The sequence below is a fragment of the Paramisgurnus dabryanus genome, chromosome 18 (genome assembly GCF_030506205.2).
Source record: "Paramisgurnus dabryanus chromosome 18, PD_genome_1.1, whole genome shotgun sequence".
Classification (NCBI taxonomy): domain Eukaryota; kingdom Metazoa; phylum Chordata; class Actinopteri; order Cypriniformes; family Cobitidae; genus Paramisgurnus; species Paramisgurnus dabryanus.
This window is the reverse complement of record NC_133354.1, coordinates 12838927-12864178: the sequence shown is the minus strand read 5'-3', so window position 1 is coordinate 12864178 and position 25252 is coordinate 12838927. Positions and strand designations below refer to the sequence as shown.

Genomic DNA, 25252 nt, shown 5'->3' with positions numbered 1-25252 from the left:
AATAAAAAAAAAAAAACGTTTCATCCTATCTATATTTTTTTCTCTGCCTATAAACTCTTAAATATGCGTATTTTTCTTTAAAATAAAAATTAAATTAGCAAAAAGCTAAAGCAGTTGCATTTTTGTGAAGGAATTTTGTTAGAGATCAGATTCAGAACGATTATCAAAACATACACAAAGTTTAAAATTAGTAAATAATTTTTTGCTTCAGTTTTTTATAAATTGCGTAAGTGCTTAACATGAAAAGTCATCAGGGACATGTTTTTTTCATGCAAATGTTTTTTTCTTAATTGACAGATAACTGGTGGGGAAAGAGTTAAATACATGTCATGATCTAATAACTTCATCTGACAAATATTCATACAACATACAGTACCCACCCTGTAAAAAGTTGGATCAACTTAAAAAAATACTTCAATTGGTAGTTTTTTCAACCTATATGTTTAAGTGAAAAACAACTTGGGGTGGTTTCCCAGAAAAGGTTTAGGTTAATCCAGGACTAGGTCTTAGGACATTTCAGGAGATTTTACAAACATAACTTACAAAAAACAATACTGGTGAACATCTTGAAACAAAACTACAGCACTGATATATGTTAAGATATGTCAGTGCAAGATGTTTTTCAATTAAGGCAGCTCAACCATGCATTTTAGTCGGTATAGCTCAGTGGCAGAGCATTGCATTAGCAGTGCAAAAAGTCATGGGTTCAAACCCAGGGAACACACATACTGATAAAAATGTGTAAGTTGCTTTGGATAAAAGCAACTGCCAAATGCAAAAATTGTAAAACGTATACAAATACGCATATTGTATATTATACAAAAGCAGTAAAAGTTAAAAATGTGAGAAGGATCGGCGTAATGCACGTTTTGTTTCACACATTCGCTACACAAATACAGCATCACACTTGGGAGACTGGTGTAGCGACAGGCCACGGACCTTCAGGAAGAAACCCTTTAGAGCCCACTGCTTCCTCATGACTACATATGTTCACACGATTGGTTCTCTCAACCTGACCATTACTGGTATCCTGACTAACTTTACCTGCCTGGTTAGCCCAGCCAAAGTCCTGACCACTCTTCTTGAGAGCCGCTAGATGTTTAATATCCAGAGTAGTGAAGGTCGTGAACTGGACTTGATTCCTCTTGCTTGTGGGAGAATGTAGAGGTTCACTGCGAATGGGCTTCGCAAGAAGAGTGGCTGATCTGAAAGCCATAGGATCACGCCTTAGTGGAAGAGTGTTGGTTCTTCTTCCCAAAGTGGCAGTCCTTTCCTCACCTGTGATGCCTGGTGTGTCTCGTGACTGGATCATTTCAGTTCCTCTGGGAAGCTCTGTGCTATTTTGCATCTGAACGGCTCTTGGCATCTCCACAGCTGTGTGCATCTCCTGCTTGCAGGTGGTTGCGATTGGCGCAGCTCTGCATTGCTCTGTAGCAGTGCCCACCCTCACCCAGTGATGCTTGTGTTCAGCTTGGGTCTGGCTCTGAACTGGAGATTTCTTTGTGCGTGATCTTGAATTGTGCGTGGCACAGTTAAGCAAGACGGCTATCATGGCCAAGCACAAGACTCCGATCGATGCGTAGATGCAGACCTCTATGTCAGCGAACATGCCGAATATCTGAATCAGATCGCTTTCCACTTCCTGCTTGGGTTCCTCTACTTGCACAGGGGAATCGGAGTTCTTTACCAGGTTTCCATAAGCATTTTTTTCTGCATTTCTGGGGGCTATGGTTACAAGAGCTTTGTCTGCAACGGGCTTGGTAACGGGAGTCTTCTCCATGCTGTTTATTGACTTAATGGTGGAAAATGCACCCCCCATTGCCTCTTGCAAGTTAAACTTTGTTACCGCTTTGATCTCACTAGTAGTGGTTTCTTGGAAACCAGCATGCTGAAGAGTGTTTTTGAGGATTCTCACAAGTTTGAAAGGAGATGTAGGGATTAGTTTAGAGTTACTGAAATGGTCATTCTCCAGTCCAGCATTATTGACTTTCTTGCCATTTCCTGCGAGTTGCTCATCCATTGGGAATTTGATCATCACATTGCCTCCGCCCACAGCTAATTTGCTCTTTCGTTTGGATTTCTGACACGCCTCACAGATGGCGAGCTCCGCTCTGAGCAGTAGGCCCTGTCCCTCTGCCTCCGCAACGACAACAAAGACAGAATCCGAAATCTGCCGTACGGACACTACGCGTGTGTCCAGTGAAGTGATGGTAAGAAAATACCCACTAGGATCGTACAGATCGAGAGGGGTCCGGGAGCCATCGCTGAACTGTAGCCAGCAGCCAACCACGGCCTCCTATTATACAAAGGTAAAGAAATTCATTCATACAGAATGAAAAAACGTACCATCTATGTTTAAAACATAAGGTGTAGGAAAGGCAGACCTGGAAATAATTCTCAGTTTAATGAAGTGAAAAAAGGGAACTGGTACCATGACAGCTGGCCTTGTATCTCAAGGACATGGCTGTGTTAATTTCTTATTAAGTAGCTTTGTAACAGGATGTTGTACATGGTTGTACTAAACCCCCATGCTTGGTCCATTTATCCAGATGCATCAATATTTACGTGCGAGTGTTTTTAAAACTCCATTAGTTAAATCTCCAGAGGGCACAGTGTAAAGTATTTACCACAACAAGATCTGGCACAATAACCCAGAACTGTTGGCTAATAAGGTGTGACCAAATGCCGCGACAGACTGTCCTGTATTCTGGGGGGAAATACATTATGCATAGCCCGAGGAGCAGTGCTTGCTGAGTCCATCAAGAGACGAACGAGGTCTCTCGTTGAGTACAAATTGCCTGATATTGACTGGATCATGTCATGCCATTCAGACCTGGCATGGGAACTGGTAGTGATGTAAAGGAATTTAGAGCATCAGTCCCCTATGAGTTGTGACTTTAAAAAGTATTGCCAATACAAAATTATAAGGTTGATTTGTTATAAGGTTTAAATGAGCAATAAGTGTAATTGATAACTAGCAAGGGTCGTCCCTCATAAAACCAAACAATTAAACAAGCAAAACAACTCTCATGATGATTTATTACCTAAATAGCAAGATGCATTACCTGTTTAAGGTTGTGCATGGTCTCCTGTGTGGTCGTCTTGGCAACCATGGCCCGGTTGCTTCCCGGGCTGAGGTGAAGGTTTAGTGAAAGACCGGAGACCAGCTGCACTCCCAACTCGGTAATACTGACTTTATCATCCAGAACCCGGACCATCCTCTCAGCCAAAACTGAGTCTGACAACGGGGACGTCACCTGAATAACAGCAACCAAATTTTTGGTTTTTACCAATTACAAGTCATGCATACGCAAACTGTTTCATCTGTGATATTAACAATTACATAAACACACTGAACTTTGTCATCTTAATGCATAATGATAAGTATCGTTCATTACAGACAGCACCACCATTACCTGCACAGTGGTGACACCCACAGCCCTGCCCGTCAGAACGTTTCCCGACTGCAGGCGTGCCACGCTCGTATCTCCCACTTTCAGAAAGTAGCGCACCAGCCGCGTCACATCCACCTGCCAATTGGCGCCAAGGAAGTATGCCGGAGACGGGCTGCTCGGATCTGACGGGTCTGCGGTGAACACCGTGAGCACTCGAATCAAACTGTGCTGATATTGCAACATGCAGCCTCGGCCCTTCCTCTCATCATCTTCCTCAGTGTCCCAGCTTAATCTGAGAAACATGTGGAGAAAAGACGAACAACTCTCAATATATTTTTTTCTGCAACCTTCTATTTGAGTAGGCTCAGCAATCTCATCTCTATCGTATAATGAAAGTCTGTGCGATGTTATGGGAAACTGCAGGGATATCTCTGCGGTACACACTCTCTATTCTAACCCCCAAAAATTTTGAGCAGTTTTAAAGCAGAACATGTCTAGATGAGGTGGAACATAAAATATAAAAATGTACTGAGGACGTATCAAAATGTATGTCTACTTGAACTTTTTAATACATTAGAGACAAGCAAGAAAATATTTAATAGTAATAACTGAATGAAAGGAATATATTTACATGTCAAAACAGGTTTGTAAACATGTAACACTTTTTTTCTTTATTCTTCACACCATTCCAGCATCTATGGCTATATTCATGCCGTTTAAACATGGCTAAAAACGGCAGGCGGACGCCAACTGTAGGCGCTTGCCCACTTTTTTCAGCTGAGTGCTTTAGGTGCTATGATACTTCTGCTTTGTTTATTAGTCCTTGAACAATGCACCGGTTGCTTGTTGTGATCCCGGTCCTCCTCCACTGTGATTGGACGGCCGAGTAAGAAGTGACATTGACGAGCTAAGCTTTTTACCCAAAGTTGAATATTTTTCAACTCTCGCTTGACAGCTGCTGGCATTTTTTAAAAAAGTGGCGCTTCTATTGGGAACAATTGAAAACATAATCGCCTTGTTGTGCACATCTCCTAAATCCATAAACAAGTTGATCCAGATAAATAATCCATATATCGGTTGTGGGAGGGGCAATTTGGTATCTCCAATTCACCCAACTTGCTTAGTTTTGGCCTATGGGAGGCAACCCGAGTACCAGGACTAAACCCATGCTGACAAACGGAGAACATGCAAACTCCACACAGAACGGCCACCTGACCTAGCCGGGGCTCAAACCGGAGACCTTTATGGTGTGAGGCAGCAGTGCTACCCATTGACCTTTTAAATGAGTGTTGGTTAACTAGACTGTGATTAAAATATATGTTTATTACTGACCTTTTGTTTCCTGTCACAGGAACCCTCCAGCCTTTGATCTGACTGAGCTCTGGATCGGACATCTCGATCTGCAGCGGGAGTCGAGGCATCCACACGCTCATCTCCAGCTGAGCACTCAGGTAACTGTAGGTGAAGTTTACCATGATCTTCACCTTCCCATGTGTCTCCTTACCACTGACATACACAAAATCACATCTATCGGACACCTGTGTGAGGAAGGGACATTGAAACATGCACATTGAAAACATACCTATAGTGGAATAGCAGAAAGCTATAGCCAGTATGTCACAAAAAAGGATGAAAATATGATTCAGAATATATACTGAAAATAGGTTCACCACTGGTTTGTTCCCATTGCAATATATTTTGTTTAGTGAATAGACTATGTAGAAAATATGTAAAAATAATATGAAGTACAGTAAAGCAGATGCACCATTACTGACAGAAGTCACTGCTCCTTTAAGTCCTTCTGGATACAATTTTGACTAAATGATTCAAATGAAATGTAAATAAATGAATACACAAAGCCACTTGCTGATAATGTAGACCATTGTTGTAGACTGATTGTCAGTGTTGTAGAAGGAAATGGGCTCTGTGTCCATTGTTCTGTCTCATTTAGAAAATCTACTGCCGCTATTTCATCCCTTAACTCTCCTGCCCGCTACTTCAAAGACTAATGTTGAACCTCTGAGGGCAGGTCTGTACTCTGTGCCATAAAAATCTTTTCAGGAAACAGAAAAGCAAAATCTGCTCTGGTCTTATTTTCCAATTTGTGTTCAAGTCACTTCATTTATTCATAAGGAGAGCGAGTGTGTGTAAGAAACATGGCTGTGCATGTGTTTGTACTGTATGTGTATGTGTGCCGAACTTTCCCATAATTTCTTGAGTGTCATGTAATCTTTGCTATTGGATGAATTGGTCAGTCTCTCTAGTTCCTTGATTTAGCCTTATAAAAACGGGAGATTTTTCTTTGTATCTTCATATACCTGAAGTGTTTTAAGAGGAAAAAGACAGGTGCCCGGAGCACAGATGTGGTTTGGTTTTGACTTTGATGGTTGAACTGCTAAGTTTTACCCACATGACTCTAAGCATGCATACACTGCAAAAAAATGATTTTCAAGAAAAAAAATCTTAGTATTTCTGTCTTGTTTTCAGTAAAAATATCAAAAAAATCTTTAATTAGGATGCTTTTTTCTTGATGATCAAAACGACCTAAGAAAATAAGCCTAGTTTTAGACAAAAAAATTCTAATTTAAGTGATTTTGTGCATAAAACAATCAAAAACATCTTGAATCTTTCTTGTATTTAGTGTTTAAGAAAAAATTTCAATTTTTTTGTGCTTGTTTTATGCACAAAATCACTTACATTTGATATTTTTGTCTAAAAACTAGACTTATTTTCTTGTGTTGTTTTGCTTATCAAGAAAAAGCATCTTAATTTAAGAATTTTTTGATATTTTTACTGAAAACAAGACAAAAACGAAAAAAAATTTTTTTTTCTTGAAATAAATTTACTTTTCCATAAACACTTAAATAAAAAATATATATACAGTATTTATCATCCCACTGGCAGATTTTTTTGCTCGTTTTAAGCACAAATTCGCTTAAATTATATATATATATATATATATATATATATATATATATATATATATATATATATATATATATATATATATATATATATATATATTGTCTTAAAACTAGACTTATTTTCCTAGGTCATTTTGCTCGTTTTTTTGCAGTGTAAATGTACTCAGGACAGTAAAATAAATAGAATTAAAAGAAACAAGATGAAAAGGAGGCTCTTTTACAATATATTTTGTTCAACATCAAAGTTTGTGCTTCCAATTCAAAATTAGATTTTGTTGCAATAAAGTTAGGCGTCAGCAGGTACAGGTGTGACATGCCCTTATCCTTAAAAACCATAAAAACTATGCAAGGTACAAAGAAAATATCAAAATTTTCCCCAGAATATTACTGTTTTAATTATTTTTATGTATAATGTGTTTCTGTATAGCTCAGTGGTAGTGTAATGAACTTTCTCTGTGTTTCCCTTATCTATGGCACTGTCCCAAATGACCTCCTCAGAGTCCACAATTTGATGACATCATGTAGTGCAGACCTTAGGGTCCCTTGAGTCGTTTTTTGAGACAGACTCGAGCGTCACACCGGAAATAGGAAGAGAAGTTGCCCATCAGTCTAATTGGTCCGATTGCTCTTTCTCAAGGACTTCTGGGTTGGTAAAGTGCTTAAACCCTGCTGCAGTGTGCACTTCGCCAAAGACCGCATCAAGGGTGCAAAGGGGGCGCTGATGAGCACACTTCGGAGCATAAAAATGACAGATGGGACACCCTATGGACTCGTAGACTAAGCGAGCACACGCAATTTAAGGCCACAAGACCGAAAGTCCAAACGAAGTGCGCAATTTGGGACAAGGCCTATGTCTCTTATTTTGAAGTCTTTTCATTGTCTGCCATGTTTTGTAGTTCTTTTGTTCATTGGTTCCTTGTGTTGATTGTTTCCCAGGTGTGTCATGTTATCTTGTTAACCCATGTGTATATAGCCCCAGTGTCTCAGTTGTCTTGTGTCAAGCCTTGAATGTCTCTGTAATGGTTTGGGTCTTGTGGATGTGTTATAGGATACCACTTATGGATTACTATGTTTCTGTTTGTCTTCCATGTTTTGATTTCAATTTCAATTTTAGAGCACAAAAGATCACGAGTTCGAACCTAGGGAAAATACAAACTGATAAAAAAAGTATATATATATATGTAATGCACTTTGGATAAAAACGTCTGCCAAATGCGTGAATATTAATGTACTACTCGAAATATTACTATTATTGCTGATGAATCAGTATTGTTTTGTGTCACTGTCTCTCCCCGTTTCCTGAATAACTAGGATGTTATTTTTGTCTATGGTTCCTCCCCAAACCTCTCCTGTGCCCATCCAGTTCAAACAGACATGTCTTTTAAAGGCAGAGTGCGACTGCTAATAGGAAGTGAACGGAGTGTGAGATTGCTAAAGCTGGCAGAGGTGGTCTGACCTTGACATACAGTACAGTACATTACCTTCAAGACATCCTGGTCTGAAGACCTGCAGCGAGAGGAGTTGGTGATGTCAGTGATGGAGCCGTCAGCCTCCACTCCCAAAACCTTCACAGGCACAGATACCTTCTTTCCGGTTAGCACAGCTGTGTTTAGGACCTCGGTGTCCTGCATGAAAATAATTATTAAATAAATAAGGTACAATATGTACACTCTCAGAAAGCTGTCACTGGGGCAGTACACAGGGTTTCCAGCAGCACTTTGCAGTTCGGGTGGCCCGCCTAAGCTGGGAAACCCTACCGCCTTAACTAGGTCGTCCAAAAAAATAAAACATTCTCTGCACAAAAGGCCGTCAAGTGCATCTCGGAGGATAGCGCAGACGCGCTACACACTGCGAGTGGGCACGTGCACTACATGGCCGAAATGAGAGAACGACATGGTCCGTCACGGTCTGGAGAATAACTAGCCAGTTGATAAAACATCTCGGAGAATAGGGCAGATGCGCGTGTCCGTGAGAACTGTAAGTTGACTTATGTTTTGGGTTTATTTAAGCCCGTTATTGTATGAGTCTATAGTTCTTGCAAATTTAAAGTAAGTTAGCTGGTGATTTTGTTGTTTGAGCAAATTGCTAGCTGCACGTGCCTGTTGATTCGATATAATTGTTGAGCGCCCTTGCTCACGTTATTTATGTGCATTATTTACAGGCTACAGTTACACTCCTTTAAGATAATGTAATTAATAGTGGTAAAATAATCCGTTTTACTGTCTTTGCGCTATCTATCATCGTTCACCAGACGTTCTACAACATCTGCTTTAGTTTGTATTATTAACCCTTTAGTTACACTTCATCATGCAGCTATTCCCATTAGAGGTATCTGTTAAAAACATTTAATTCATTAATATTCTAGTATGTGTTCATTTTCTTTCATAGTTTCTTCAAAATTAAGTTTTGTTTGAGTGTTTTTAATAAAAATATTTTCATTTTCATCATGACGCATACTTTGATAACCAAGCCCCCGGGTCCAATACCACCTTAACTAACAAAGTTTTTGCGGGAAACCCTGGTACACTTTCTAAAAGTAAACCTTTGTACATAAAGAGTGCATATGTTTTACCTCAAAGGGACATTTTTGTAGCAAATGTATACATATCTATACCTAAATGCTACATATTAAGACCTTTCTATCCCAGTGACAGCTTTTGTATCATATTTTCAAGTCAATATGTAATCAAAATCCACCCTATTTGATTTCCTAATGCATTTTCCTGGACTTATCTTATGATTCATGGGTTCACACTTTTCAAAATAATTGCTGTTATAATATTTAATCAAATTGTAATAACTTCCTCTTCCTTTTCTGCTTAATGTTTGCCAATAGTAAAAATGCTATTCAAGCATTGCTTAAGCAAAACCACTTTTAGGTCGGGCTTTTTGAAAAAGTAAGTCTCTACATTTTGTCCACACTGTATATCCTGTTTTCCTTCAGAAGTTTGTCACATTACAAAAGTAAAATGGGCACGAACGGAATAAAAAACCCTAAAATCCCAACACAATTGTAAAATTACAGAGAGTACATGCATTCTCATCACATAATACATTTTCTTATAGACGTCTCTATTCAGCAAATATCTTAAATGGGTCAAAAATGTCACAGCAACGATCTTGAATGAGACGTGCGCTGCATCTGTCAAAGTCAGTGGGAGATTAATACCATCTAATGATTATCTTACAGTGTGCCGCGCCGATGACAAATAGGTTTGGATGATTAGGTTTGAGTGTAGATTTAACTTCCAGACCCAACAGATGCCAGCGAACATCGTCCAAATGCAGCACAGCAGATGCTGACTGTGATTTGAAAAGTTACGGACAAAATCCCACTCTGCCAGCGGACAGGGTCACGCTGTGAAACAGTCCATCTTTTAAATGAATATGTCATCTGGCTGTATAATAGGTGAATTAAAATCTCTTTTATTTGCATTGGCCATTTAAGCGCTATAAAAGCTATTTCACTGAATATATTTGAATGCTTGATGTTTAATTTGCTATAAATAAAGAGGTCTGTTTCCAAATGACACCTGGTCATACAGTAGTTGACCAATAGCGGGGGAAGATAAAAGGAAAATCAAAGTGAAGAAGAAGTGGCATGTACAATATAAAGGTTTTTGTTTTAGTGTCAAAAGCATTTAAACAAAAGCATGTTTCTGTGTGACAACCTTACAAACATTGACCTCAAAAGTTGGATTTGGACCAATATAAGGAAGAGTAAACAAAAACTTTCTATAAAAAACGATATGGCTTCTCATGATCATCACATTAAAGAAGCTAATAAATCAACGCAAACACAAATATTCACACATACTATAGCTTACCGAGATCAGTGGCGCTATGCCCACGTAATCTCTTTGGATGGTGTAGATCTTCATAGTCCCCTCATCCCGAATCATGTTTCCAGGCAACTCCAGTCGCCACGTGACCATCTGGCTCTCTAATTGATCACTCTGCTCCTCTGTCTCAAAATCCATCTGCAGGACCTCTAGAAGACCCCTGAAAATCAAACATCTGGATCTCAATCCATGTGACAACTCCACATCAAACTGGGTAAAATAGAGACACTGTCAAAGAGGACAGTGTAAAATCAGTCATCAGTAGAGACGAAGCCTCTCTTCCACTTTAGTAGCATTAAAACATTCAGCATTCCGACGAGCATCTCGTAAGTTCACGCTTATTTCATAATTCAGCTCACATTCAGACTTTCTGCTGGAATTTGCTTCAATAAAGTGCTTTTACTAACAAAAATCAAACGTTTTTGCAATTCCTAATGGTTTGTGCATTACTTTGGCAGCTCTCACGTAATGGTGGTGTGGATTATGTACTGTATAGGTTTCTCATGATGGCACTTTCTTTCGGGATTTGATTACCCTACAATCATTTTTATAATGCATTCTCTTAAAATAAGGCAAGCGTCCTGTGATTTAGCAACGATTTGGGTCCACTGTCTGACCCTTTTCCATCATCACTGCTGTCACGCAGTGAATTTCTCTCAGTTTGGCTTTTTAATAGTTAATGTGGTGGCTATAAGACTGGAGATCTCTGCTCTAATCTTGTGCTGAACGAGCCGGTCTAACATGCTGATGCACTCGGGATTGTTACAGATAAGTGGGTCATTGCGGAAAAATGTGGGGAAAACACCTAAGAAGGAGATACAGCTGGTGACCCTGGTGGTCATTCACTAGTACTGTAATTGCATTCAATCTGGGTAGCTGCATGCACAGAACAGATTCTTAGTGACAGCTAAAAACCTTGTTTTTTTTCTTGAAACTACATTATTTTAAATTGGAGGGGGCATGACCACAGGTAGTATTTAACTGTATATGCACACACAAGTACATTATTGAATAAGTTTAATCACTCCATTACTGGGTAACATTTTACCAAGAGCCACAAATCGCCATCTCATGTTTCTAGTAGGCATGGGCCGGTTACCGGTTTCAATGTATATCGAGGTTTTAAAGAGTCAAGGTTTCGAAACCACAAAAATAGTGATACCGTTTTCAAGGTATAAGCTGTGTTTACACAATTTTTTTAATAATTAAGTAATGTGATTGATTTGATGTTTACATTAAATGTTATATTATAATTCTATATATTTTTTTTTTTATAATTCTTTTAAATAATATTTTAATTTAAGGTTTTATTTTTACCTGGAATATGCAGACATTTGAAAATAACACATTTTAGTGTTGCAATGGCAATACTGCAACACCAGTCCGTGAAACCCTGGTATTTTTACTTAAGGTTATCATACCATCAAAATCTCATACCGGCCCATGCCTAGTCTCTAGTTCCATCTTTAGTGATTTTGCAAATAATTACTACTGTTTGTGTTGACCAAAAAAGTGGATGCATGCACTTAGAGGGTTTTGCAGTCAAATAAGGCATTTCAATTACTAACTAATAACCTTTTCATTGCCATTAAAGTAAAATTACTGAACCTAAAGATAACTTTAAAAAATTAAAACACGTCAGACGCATTTAGAGGGTTTTGCATCTAAACTAGTTGATACATAACATTTCTAATGGCATTAATAACATTAACAAAGATAAATAAATGCAGAAAAACTATATTACTCATTGTAAGTTCATGTTAACCAATGAATTTACTATTTTTAAGAAATGCAACTTTATTGTAAAGTGTGACCAATAATTGTTTGATAAAAATAATAGGCCTACACTATTATATATGTACCCAGGGCAGTACCCTTTAAAAAGCTCCTAATATGTACCATTGGGTACAGATATGTATTTACCAATATGATATACTAATATGTATCTTTAAGATAAAAATAAACTCTCGTTGGTACCAATATGTTTTTCTGAGGTACCAATATGAACTCCTTAGGTGCACTTTTTGAAAGGGTACCGTCCCAGTGACAGCTGGGGTACATATTTTGACAATTTTTTCTGACCGTGTATAATCATTCCTTAACAATTATTATTACAGTTTTTTTTTTTAAATCAAACCAAGTTGAAAATGTTTATGTTGGAGTTTTGATATATAACAAATATATTTATGACTGACTATATTCAATACTGAGATCTTATTGCTTTACAAACGAAAAAGTGTTTAGTGTATGTTACAATAAACTAGCTGTAATATGACTACCTAAGGCATATAGAATTTACAATAAAACTAGAAGCGTAGAGACACTGAAATAAACTGAGAAGAGAAGCTGTAATCTGCATCAGTAATGACAGCCCATCTCCACAGGCACCAACCAAGACCCAATGAGACCAATAGAAATGTGACACCCAGATGGAGGATCTTATTAACAAGACGCTTGCAGTTTTCGTGGCGGATTTGAATGCGATCCAGAAACACTCGAAACTCTTTATTTGAAAAGCAAGCCGATCTCTGAGACGCAGAGAAGTAATATGAACTCATTGTTCTCTACTTAATATGAGCTCATTCCTCTTAATAACAGCAGAGGAGATGTGAGGTTACCAGACACTGAAGTGATGGAATAATATCAAATTTTTATGAAGTTTTCCAGTTGATTTCTATATGGACACCTACCTTATAAAACTGATTTGTGCCATTAATCATGAAATCACCAGCTAACAAAGCACCGAGATTTTCCACTACGTTGTATATTTAATAAGTGCCTGGCAAGGTAAATATGGTTAACCTGGACCTTTTTAACCAGAAAAAGATGGTCTTTAATTTTAATTCAAAATACCGTCCTCCGAAAAGGAAAACAGGTTGTCTGAACATCTGTTAGTGCCCGAACAATGAGGAGAAAAGAAATTAGAAGGTTGTTTTTCCGTCGAAAAATTATTTTGCAATCTGTCACTAAACTCTCACAGTTTCAGAGGAACAGACCACAGCTGGCAATGTGCAAGGGCACAAAAAGCTTTTTAACAATGAAATGACTTTGAAATGTGAGCCAACAAGAGCATGTGGTTCAGTAGTTTCAAAGCATGATGAGGGTTGTGGACATACGACTTGCCTTTTACTAGTTAATGTGCCTTTTTTCTGGCAGGTCACCGAAATGGTTTGAGAATCGCTTCCTCTCCCTGGTTCCAGAGTGATGTCCCACAGGTTGGCGTCACTGGGTCTCGCTCGGCTGAATGACATGCCTTTTCTTGATGTTGCTCTATGAGAAAAAATACACATACAACATCAATGAAAAGATAAGCTAGAGGTATACAGTACGCATGACACACATTTCGTAATCAAAGTAGTACGCACGCACTTCAAATTTTTAGTTAGCTGTAGGTCGCACTCACACATGCGCATACAGAAGAATGTAGTATGTAGCCCAGGACATGCATTGCATTTTATCACAATGAGCATGCGTTGAAAGTCTGTCTCAAGCGTGCCGCACAAGCCCTGAAAAGTGAAGCCAAAACGTCTCGATCGCCCCCCCAGTGACTGGTCCCAGTATAGGTCATAAAGCCCGTCTCCCCATGTTATTCAATGGGACTTGAGACCAACAAAAAAATGAATTACACTTCAATTATCTTTTTTCCGAAGCTGGTTTCTATCATTTACTGTAGTTTTTATCACGCTGATGTAAATTCAAATGTTTGTATTTAAAATAAGTTTGTGTTTAGTTGGTTATTTAATGATATAAAAACAGTTGTGTCACGTCATGATTGAAAGCTGTGATATCATGTGATATGCGCATTCTGCGAGAGCGAGGGCGGGGTCTTGATTTCGTGGCTTTACTTCCAGCTCACTACTGCGCATGACTGGTCCCGAAATCGCTACAGCGCAGACTCAAGATGTCAGCGCCATATCGGGACACTGGCGGCTTCACTTTTCACCAATGGAAGAGAGTAAACATGCGTCGTCCATCTTTTTTTACAGTCTATGGTCTGTCTACACGTACGAGTCAAATACGTACAAATAGCTTTGTAAGGCTGTGCGTCCGACCGTGCACGTACGTTTTACATAAACGTAACAAAACCAATATTCACTGACCGTCTAATGGATATTGCACACATACTGTAAGTAAAGCAGACCAATTACAGACGAAATTTTAAGTTTAAATCTGATTGGCTGGTGCTATGCAACTTATAGCGAAGTGGTGGGGCTTATCATTTCCACTTACTAGATGTAAATAATGTTTAAAAGGTACTATAGGGTTGACACAATAAGCACTTTTGAGGAAAAAAATCATCACTGGAGTTGCTAAAGTTACGTAAATACAAATTTCGCAAAGATGTTGGAGCAGATCGGCTCTTAAGTGTGAATCTTATGGAACGTAGACTTATCACAGACTAAAGTACATGTAAAAATGTAAGCACATTGCAGTGCTTGTAGCTGCCTCTAGGCAATATTACAGGAGAAAAACACATGCTCGAGCAATAAACATTCACATATTTTTTCATGAAAATGTTTAATAACAACACTGAATGTTTGCTTGCGGGCATGTGTGTTATAGACGTGCACTAGAAGTATACTGTAACACTCAATGACCCGGATTGGGGTCCAGTAGCATTCAACTACTGGACACTCAACTCTCTGGCTCCCTTGCCAATTTGAAATCTTGACTTAATCTCTGTAGACAGTCCAAGTTAGAGCTATTGGCCATTTAACAATGTCGTTTTTCTTACACTACGTGAGCGAGTAACAAGCTCAGGAGAAATCATTCGGTCTCATTCGGCTCGGCTACAACAGCCACATGTCCACCATTCAGTGGCCAAATACTTCTTTTCTTCGCTTGATTCTGTCTCTTGGGTTTATCCAGCAGCCAGACAGTTCATCTGTCCCTCCTCTTCACTGATGGGACTTAGAGACCATGGAATCTTGCCATGTGAGCATCTTCCAGAAGTCTCTAGAGTCTCTGCGGCCAGAGAGGAAACGGGTCATGGCAAAAAAAAGCAGAATGATTGTGGCTGACAGCGTCGTGACACACCGCATTATCTTTGCTCACCCTCTCATCCGTCTTTTCTTTTTATCTATTACACACCACATGCCTCAAAAACAACAGATTTTCATGCTGCCCATCTCGAATGTGATTCATTAGCTACATGCGCGATTGAGTCACTGTGCAGTAAATTGACAAATACAGATGTGTGTTTAATGATTATTTTCCCAGAATGCTTTGGGGTAAACAGACACGTGCCCCTTTATTTGGCGCTAAAGGATTAGTTTGCCCAAAATTTTAAATTCTGTCATTATTTACTTCCCCTCGAGCAACTTCCAAACCCATAAAATACAAATTAAGAAATTTTGAATTTTTAAAGCTTCAAAAACAATGCACCATAAAACTGACAAAACTAATAAAGCATACAACTCCTACAAAGCTGTGCATTCCAATTTTTCTAAAATTGCTAAATACAATGTGTGACAATGAGTAGGTTAAACTGCTTATTTTTTATTACATCAGTCAATTCTGGCCTGATCATAGACCCATCCACATCGGGTCAGAGCCTTTTGTTTTCGAGCTGTAAGATCATAAGAGGTCAATAACGTTGAATAAATCAGTAAATAACTTAAAGGGGACATCTCATGAAAATCTGACTTTTTTCATGTTTAAGTGCTAAAAAATTGGGTCCCCAGTGTTTCTATCAATCTAGAAAATGTGAAAAAGAACCCAGTAATTTAGTTTTGGTAAAGCATTCTCTGCAAGCATGTGAAAAAATAGGCCATTGAAATTTGGCTCCCCTTGTGATGTCAGAATGGGATAATACCGCCCCTTAATTTGCACTATCCAACCATTGCACTGCCCTTTGGTGCAGAGATGAGCTCATTGCATTTAATAGGACACACCCAAAAACTGCACACTTTTGCTTACCCCTACAAAGGGGCAATATTAAAATGTTATAATAAATGATCTATATGGTATTTTAAGCTAGAACTTAACATACGATACATACTCTGAGGACACCAAAGATTTATTTATCTTAAAAAAGTCTTGTGCATGCCCCCTTTAAATTTTAGCCTGTTTCAATACAAAGTCGTTAAATGAACAACACGTGACTAAATAACGATAAAATCTTTAACAATTACATTATCAACTTTTATATATAAATATCATTGGTGATATCAGTTCATTGTTATATGCAGATCTCTGGAAAGTGCATGTCTATCAACCCTTGAAGGATTTGACTGGGAAAGAAAAAACAGGGAAAGCACTGATCACAGTCTAATCTTGACCCATTTTACATTATCATCATCATCAGGGCAGACGTGTAATTTTGGAAGACATGTGATGCCCTCAGTTGGATTATCCCATGTTTTCATTACAGGGAAACAGAGAGAAACAATGAAAGACAGGAGTGTAATAATAATGTAATAAGAGACGAAAGAAATTATAATGAAGAAAGACAAAGAGGAAAAAGAGACAGAAGGGAGACACTTTGTGTCCTGGTGTAGTCTGCCATTGGAAGAAACACTGTATGCATCAGTGGCAAAAGTATTCAGCCAAATCTATAATGAGAATCTTGATGGAATAAATCTCTGACACAAAATCAAAGATGGAAGAATATTGATGTGGGGCACTGTGCCTGCAGGATCAAATATAAAACAGAATAAAATAGAATTTAATAACACCTGTGAAAACTGTTGAATACTATACATTTATTGTTATGATTTATTAAGAATTATGTGATGTAATATATTTATATACCCTTACTTGTATTCACTGCATTGTCAAATAAAAGCTGATGAAATTGAATTATTTTCCAATTTGACTACTTTTTATTTAAAGAGCACCCATTGTCTGATTCATGTTTTTAAATGCCCTTTAGTGTGTAAGTGTGTTAACGATATACAAAAAGTAACTATTATACCAAAGTAAACGATGATGCGAGTTATCGTCTCCAACATAAATCTCTTTTCTTGGACAACAACAAACACACGGATTGTAGGCAACTGTTTACTTCCTGGGATTGGTGATGTAGACAAGACTGACATTATTATAATTCCTCCGCTTGTACTCACATTCTGTAAGTTAACTCCTGTTAGCATTGCATTGTCACCGAATCTTTCAAACATGGTAAGGAGCGTCACATTTCCGGCTTACGTCAGAGGTATTCAGGCAAATCACAATGTACAGATTAGCTGGCCAATCAAAGACACAGAGCTTTTCAAATCATCGCGTTTTAGGAAGAGAGTGAAATCTGGAGCTACAAAAATTTACGTTATATGGAAAATAATGTGTTTATTAACCATAAACCACACAAACACATTGTATTATACCAAATACACAAAATAACATTGTTATTAAACAATGAAATAGGTGCACTTTAAGTATAAAAATATGTCAAACAAATATAAATCCTTTGTTTTATAAACCTGTATAAATTTTGTTTGTTTTTTTGATGAACCCTAAGGAAGATATTTTGATGGATGTTCGTAATTAAACAGTTCGTGAGCCCCATTCGCGTCCATAGTATTATTTTTTCCTACTATGAAAGTGAATGGGGCTCACGAACGGCATGGTTACAAACATTCCTCAAAATCTCTTCCTTCGTGTTCATCAGAACAAAAACATTTATACAGGTTTGTAACATCATGAGGATGGGTAAATGATGACAGAATTAGCATTTTTGGGTGAACTGGCCCTTTAAAGTCGGCATGAAATGGAAGTAGCGTTTGTCTTATTTTCCCTGTCATGACGTCTATCCAAGTGAAACGACTTCTGAAATTAGAAAAACAGGTAGGGCGGGACTTGATTTCGTCTATCAAAAACTGATAGGATCATTCGAAGTTGGGTCATGTTGCTACTTGCAAATTGATAATTTCCCAGGCCCCGCGTCATTCCTCATGACCGAAGTTAAAGCAAGATCGCTTTGAGGAGGGAAGGAGATTTGCGTTTTTGATTACAATAACGAGGGCACATCAATTAAAACAAAAATAATGAAACTAACACATCTTGGTATAAAGATGTGTTTTCATTGATCAGATCACAAGTGGACGAGAGAGACGCATCATGTTTACACCTGGTATTTAAATCCGTCTCTTTTGTCCACTTTCGACCGCTTCTGTCCTGAATACAGTGAGGGTGTGGTCTGTCGAGACAGTGGGCGAGTCCCTCTCCTGTCATTTAAACATGAGCGGGAGTAATTATGAGTTTATATGGACGCGAACTAATATTATTTCGGAGTCCGCTGCTTGTATAGTAAGTAAACATACAGCACAGTGTTTTGTTTATGTATATTTAAGAGCTTTTTTCTGAATTTTCAGCGCAATGCAAAATGAAACTGCGGAGATTAGCCGCTTTAGTTTTATCAATGAAATGCTAAAAATAGTGCTGTACACTGTGTGTTCGCGCCAAAAGTCAGAAAAGACGTAAAACATTGTTTTCAGTACCTCAGATTAGATAAATAGGCGGAGAGAAGGCGGTCCGTGTGGCTGTTCGAACACATTCAACCACATGTGCATTTACACTACAAAAGCAATCCGATCGAAAGGCGTTTCGACTACCTCTGAATGTGGCTGAAAGTGATCGAAAGTGGACGAGCTCAAAACGTTTTGAACACCGTTTACACCTGGCATTAACTTCGTCCACTTGTGATCCGATAGATGAAATGCATGTTAATGCCAAGTGTAAACAGCCTCACAGAGCCCTTTCAAAAAATCCCAGAATTTCAATAAAAAAATATTTTTTTATTTTTTATTTCATGCAGACTTTAAAACACATTTTTTCACTTGGATCCCTATATTTATTTCAAAATACCTTTACATATTTGCATATTTACACTGTTCATTTTTTTAACTGTTTTAATAACACATTTTTTATTTCATATACTTCAAAATTGCCATTCAATCGCAATCTCAATCACTTTCAGCACGAACATATATAGACCCATATATGGATTTCCTTTTATCCTGCTGTAAAGCACAAGGCACTTCATAACACCTGTGATGTTTAGTAGATATGTGATGTTAGTTTACATCCTCCAGGCAGACTTCAGATGAAATACCTGGGACAGAATGAAAGAGAGCGCAGATCTCTGAAGGGTCAATGACATCACTAATTTTCAATCAGTGTGTGGATTATCTATCATAACCTCGGGGGTTTGAACTCAATCTCAGAGAGAGTAGTAAAGTGGGGCAGAGATTTTTCCTGGGATAAAATCAATCTCTTTGGGATACAAGCCTTTGCTTCCTTTTGCCGCCAACACCTAAAGTGAATGTCCATTTGAGCCAGGGCCGGGGGCAAAGAAAACCTTATAAGACCCCAATGAAGTACAGGGTGGATACTGGCGGCTCAGCTGGTATATTGAGAGTTCAGCTGCCACTCAATAATACCATTAAAATACTTTAAAATCAGTCTAAATAAGAAATGCACCTCTTTAACCAAATGCTAACAGATTTGCTAAAATCAACATTAAAGGTAAAGAACAGTACCTTTAGTCAAACATGCTAATAAAACCAATTTGAGTTCTGCCTCCGTTGCTGTGAGTCGAGACTTATAAAAACAGATTGCTCTGTGTGTTCTTGCACGATAGAGCTCTCTGTGTAATATGTTCATTTCTGCCTTAAGGACTCAAGTAGTTATTTGTTTTCTTGCTCCATTAAGTTGATGCATTATTTATGGGGAGGGAAGCCACACTAACAGTAGAATGTTAAGAAATGAAAGCTGCCAAGTAATTTCCACAATATTTTTCTATTTATGGAATGGTGCTTTTGAAACTCCTCCAGTTGGAAAAGTGAATTGAGCCGGAGCAGGGTTATTACATTTTGGTAATCTGTGGGACCGTTACATTCTCTCGTCTATAAAGTGTCACATACTTTGTTAAATTCCCACTAAGCTTCTTGAGCATTGAGACAACTGCACAACTTTGGCTCCATGACACACTACTATTCCAAATGGGTGTTGTTATCTCAATCCACAATATTTCCCTGCCTTTTTTTTGCCTGACCCAATGTTCTTTCCAGGAAAACAGCTGGCATTTGTTTTTCCTTTAGAGAAAACCATATAATCCTAAACAGAGTAAATCCTATTTCATCAGTGCATTATGTGTATGGATTTCAAATAGCAGCAAATGAAAATATTATGACCTAAAAAAGCCAGGTTAGATGTACCAGACACTTTTACAGCACTTTTTGCATCACTTTAACACATGAGGGTGATTCTCACGAAATTAGACTTATGAGGTGTCATGAAATATTTTGATAAAAAAGTAAAATATCAAAATAAGAAGCATACAGTTCCAAACATCTCTTCATGTACTATTTTGCACATGATATCAAATGACATCATACAAACCAATTTTGTAGTTTTTTTTTCACATTTAAGGGGAAAATTTTCATTACCGCAACGTGTCCATGACTGGATTTGGGTTCTTTGACATGGAAATATTTATAATTAAAAAATCTATAAAATAAAAAGCTTCAGTGCATATTATACTATAAACATTTACAGTAAAGAAACATGTGGTATTTGGTGATCATTGGTAAATGTAGAGACAATAATAAGGAATATAAATGTGTCCAAGACCAATTTTCTCATCATCCGCAACAATTTTCAATCATTGTTTAATCCCTCAAAGAACTAACATTTAAAAAAAAAATGTTGGAAGGGACATAATTGACTGTGACACTCAAGATGGCTACCAGGTAAGCAGTTCTTCAAACATGAGTTTGTACATAATTGTAATATCATGTTGCGGTAATGATCATTTTTGATAATGATAATCTAAAAAAATTAAATAATTCTATAGGTAATATTATTTAAATCCTCTAAAAATAATGGTTATAGTAAGTTCAGACCTTAATCTTACATGTGCAAAAAATTGGCTTCAAGGGCTTTTTAAAAATTCTGATGCTGGACACCTTCTAAATCTGGATTTCGTTAGAATCACCCACAAGCAGATAAAAGATAAAGTTACCCTACCTGAGTACAAAATGTTCAACCGGTGATGTACTTGACAGGAAGACGTAAAAGGTGGCTGTGTCTGTGGTCTTCAGTGGCTTCGATGAGGTCTGAATAATGACAGCACCCCCAAGACGCAAACGCATAAATGTGGGATTTCCCGGAGGAGAACGCAGAAGGTTCACAGTCCCAATCCTCTTCATGGCGGATCCCAAAATCTGCCGTCCCAGTTCACTGTGCCTCAGCTTACTGTCTTGAGGGACACACTGACCATTAGGACTTGGTCTGGACTGGTAGTAAAGGTCAGCAACATTTCCCCTCTGCTCCAAGTTAGATCTACCACCTCCAGGGCTGAACCACGCTGCCTCTGGCTTTAAGTTCACCAAGCAAAAACCGCCATCTGCAGGAATGGAGCAGCTACCCATGACCTCCCTGGCTTCCCAAAAGGCATACGCCGTAACGCAAATACACCCTCCTTCACTCTGCTTTGGGATATTTTCACTCGCATCCCCCCTACTGCCTGTTGCATAAAACAGCAGGTATAAGGTAGGTGCGGATGATCGTACTTGACGGGCCAGTATAAATGGTCGGATCCTGGGGCCAGTGTAGATCATATTCAGCGGTATAGACTGTTCCAAAGATATTGGACCATAGCTGACATTTACGGCTGGCTGGCCACTCAGTCCGGTGAGGATGAAAGGTTGGGTTTGGGCCCTCAGGCTGGAGTTGTCCATGGCGTCCTGACTTATGTCTCTGAGGAGGAGGTGGTCTGCATTGATAATCTGATAGTTTACAGTTGGAAGAACAGGGAGGGGGGGCAGTGACCCCGGGTCTTCTGACAAGTCCACATCCTTCATTCCTTAACACAATGCAACACATTTAATTAGCATAATAGATAGGTTTACAAATTAAATATTCACTCTTAGTTTAAAAAAGCTGTCTCCTTCCAAAAAGTACACCTTTCCTCATATTGGTACCAACTATATCTGTACCTAAATTAGGACATTTTAAAAGGGTTTCGTCCCAGTGACAGCTTTTGCATGTTTCATTCTAGATATGGTATATTATACATATAACATATACATATGAATGTATTGAATGTACTTTAAAACTATAATTGCCAAACGCAAGTAAAAATGAGCCCTGGGAAAGTATAAAAAGTGTCATTGATAGCTGCGATATTAAAAAAATGCAATATAATAAATGCCTTAAATTCGATTTCAAGAAAGTACATCTTCATAACACTGTACACATTATGATTGTACATATTTTAGATGAATGTGTATTATACACAGATAAAAATAAAACCTTTCAGTCAAATGCACCATAAAAACCAAAGGTTACTTTCACAGAACATTATGCTTGGTAAATATGCGTTCAAAATGGTTTTATCGCATTCAACGCGACTATACTTCACCGCCCATGCTATTACTATAGTGCGGAGTTGTGTTTTGAGAGTCATTTGGTATGCGACGTTCCCTTCTCATTCATAGCCAGAGCAAAAAATAATGATTGGTCTAAAGCTGTCAGCCAAAACCCATCATTCGGTTGATGTTTGAACCTCTCCCGATGTGCTAGTCTGTAATCTTTTCGAAAAACATTTCCATAGATGTCATGTCTGCAAAATCTTGCACTCTATAGCAAAAAAAAAAAATGCATCATTCTGGATGATTTTGTATATAAAGCAACGCAGGGGAGGCAAAAGTAGTGAACATCGCTCTGATCAGGTGTTCTGGTGTCTGGACAAGCAGCTTGTCAAATCACTCATCTGGGAGAGAAGCTTAACCTTTCCCGTCTGACAGGCAGCAGGGGCTACAGTATACACTGCTTTCTGATTGCTAAAGTGCAGCATTGAAAGCTGAAGGTTGATCCTGACACGCTGTGCGTTTTTGAGGGAGCCTGTCAAATGCTGGTCTGTGTGACATGCATGTGATTGCTATTCCTAAATGCAAATCTTCACAGTGCTGCAAAAACAAATCACGAAAAACAAATCGCTACTTGAGGGAAATTATAATTAGCTTGCAGAAAATTATGCAACCTGCACCAATGTTTAAGTTGAAGAACATCATGTACATTTTCGTTTTGCATTGTAATGTATATTGGATTGTATTTTTATGTTCATACTTTTATAGTCCCTAAGATATTGTTTTCCTCATTGTTGAAAGGCGCTTTGGATGTGTCTGCTAAATGTCTAAATGTAAACATTGACAATCACTAGGTTTTGTCACTTTTTTACCAATGCTATAAGACACATTTACTTTGGTCTACTGACTAATGTTTAATGGGTTGCAGCTTTACTGTTACAGTACCAAGATTAACTCTGTCTATCAACCCAATGACCATTAATCCATGTGATGCATTGTCCTACTGACATCATATTGACTTCAAATGCGGTACAGAGGAACAACCTAGCAGTCAAATAAACAATATAATTGATGATCAGTTTAGGAATCCAATGTGTTAAAGTAGGTTAATGGATAAGCCTGAGGGTGAAAATGGACGTATGTCACTACACTGTCTAAAATAATCAGACCAAATGTGACTGAGTTTACTCAGCTGTATTTATATTTAGGTATATTTTATTAGCAGACACTTTTGGCAAAACAAATTGTTTTTAATTTAAGACAAATTGGTCTCAGTAAAGTTTTTTTCAAAGTCATTTAATTTTGTCTTTTATATAATTCCACTTCAACTATGCAGTTATTTATATTATATCATATTGATATTAAATATAATTATAATTTTAACAAAAGAGTAATATTTATAGTCAAACCATATATAGTCAATATATGCTGTTTTAAATTATTACTATAAATATAACTTTAATTAAGTGTATGTGTGTAATTTGAATATGCTAATAATGAAAAATTATGCAAACTATATGATCAGATATGATTAATGAGATTTTTGTAACCACAAAACTGAAATAAAAGCCATCTTTGCCTAAATATTCAGAGAAAATGTCTCTCAAATAGAAAAAAAAAATAGTGACTTGCGAACGTATTTCTCAGTCAGAGTCAGTCTACATCATAAAAATACAGTCTCTACATCACAAATCTCAATAGGTTTATAAACTCAAATTATCAGGCCAGTAAAAACAGCAACTACAAAAAATTAACGATTTAAGAATTAAAATCTTACCTTCTGCGTAGAACAGATACAAAGATATCACCATCAGCAACATTGTGCTCATCTGTACAAACTTCTAAAACATCTGGAGCCTACTGATACATTACTAAAAACACCTGGAAGTATTAAAACAAGTTTTGAAGAAAGTAACTCTTGGAGGACTCTTGACAAACAAAATTAGAGTGCATGGTAAATGACATCAGTCTTGTTCAGTCACGACGAGTCTAAAAATTAAACATTTTTTTAAATTGCGCGCAGCCCTGATTCTAGAGCGCATGCGCATTTGAGTCTAGGCGATTAGACTGCACGCGCGTAATCCTCAATAAATTAAATACATGTAATGTGCTGCAACTCGCCCCTGGTGCCTGCTGTGCTTTCACTCATTCACGTGGACAGATATTACCAGCAGTGTTATTGACTTTACTGTGAGCACCATCAACTTCAATTCACAGGGTTAACTTTAAACTGATGAACGTAAATAAGTACTGTGCATGAATATATAGGCTAACTAATAACTAGCAAAGCATATGCGCCGTAAAGGCACTTTAAATGAAAATAATTAAAGCACACGTCAAAAATAGATTGCAAAGAAAAATTTGAAATACATTTTTATTCCACTAACTAGGCTACACTTCGTGGCTAGATTGTTTTAAATAAATATACATTTTCTTGGCAAATAGACCACAAATGAGGAGCAGCACTGTAGCGTCCCCTGTTGACCGCCAAACAACCAGACAAACAATGAACAGGTGCAAAGGAAACTGGAAAACAAAGTTAGATAAAGAAAAAATAAACACAGTTCAACAAATGTTAGTTAATAAGAGTTTAATGTGTTAATAAAAATAGTTTAGCTTTCCCCATACAGTATTCAAAGACATTGTGAATAACTCTTTGTGATTTCTTTCTATAGGAGAACTGTATAATAAATAAATAGCATCATCAATCTTCTGTCAGTCAGAATACAACATATGACCTGTACCTTTGCCACATTGTTTGATAACGTCTTTCTGATGAA

General features: G+C 37.8%; 1 protein-coding gene across 1 annotated transcript; it reads right to left on the bottom strand.

Moving 5' to 3' along the window:
* Positions 1 to 239: 239 nt before the first annotated feature.
* LOC135721368 (transmembrane protein 132D) lies at positions 240 to 24292 on the bottom strand. The gene is made up of 9 exons (XM_065243553.2): positions 24250 to 24292; positions 21130 to 21967; positions 13285 to 13431; positions 10147 to 10321; positions 7801 to 7944; positions 4728 to 4933; positions 3417 to 3687; positions 3066 to 3257; positions 240 to 2296 (listed from the first exon to the last, which is right to left on the bottom strand). The coding sequence occupies exons 1-9, from the start codon at positions 24290 to 24292 to the stop codon at positions 902 to 904; spliced, it is 3411 nt and encodes a 1136-aa protein (XP_065099625.2). The 3' UTR covers positions 240 to 901.
* Positions 24293 to 25252: the final 960 nt, after the last annotated feature.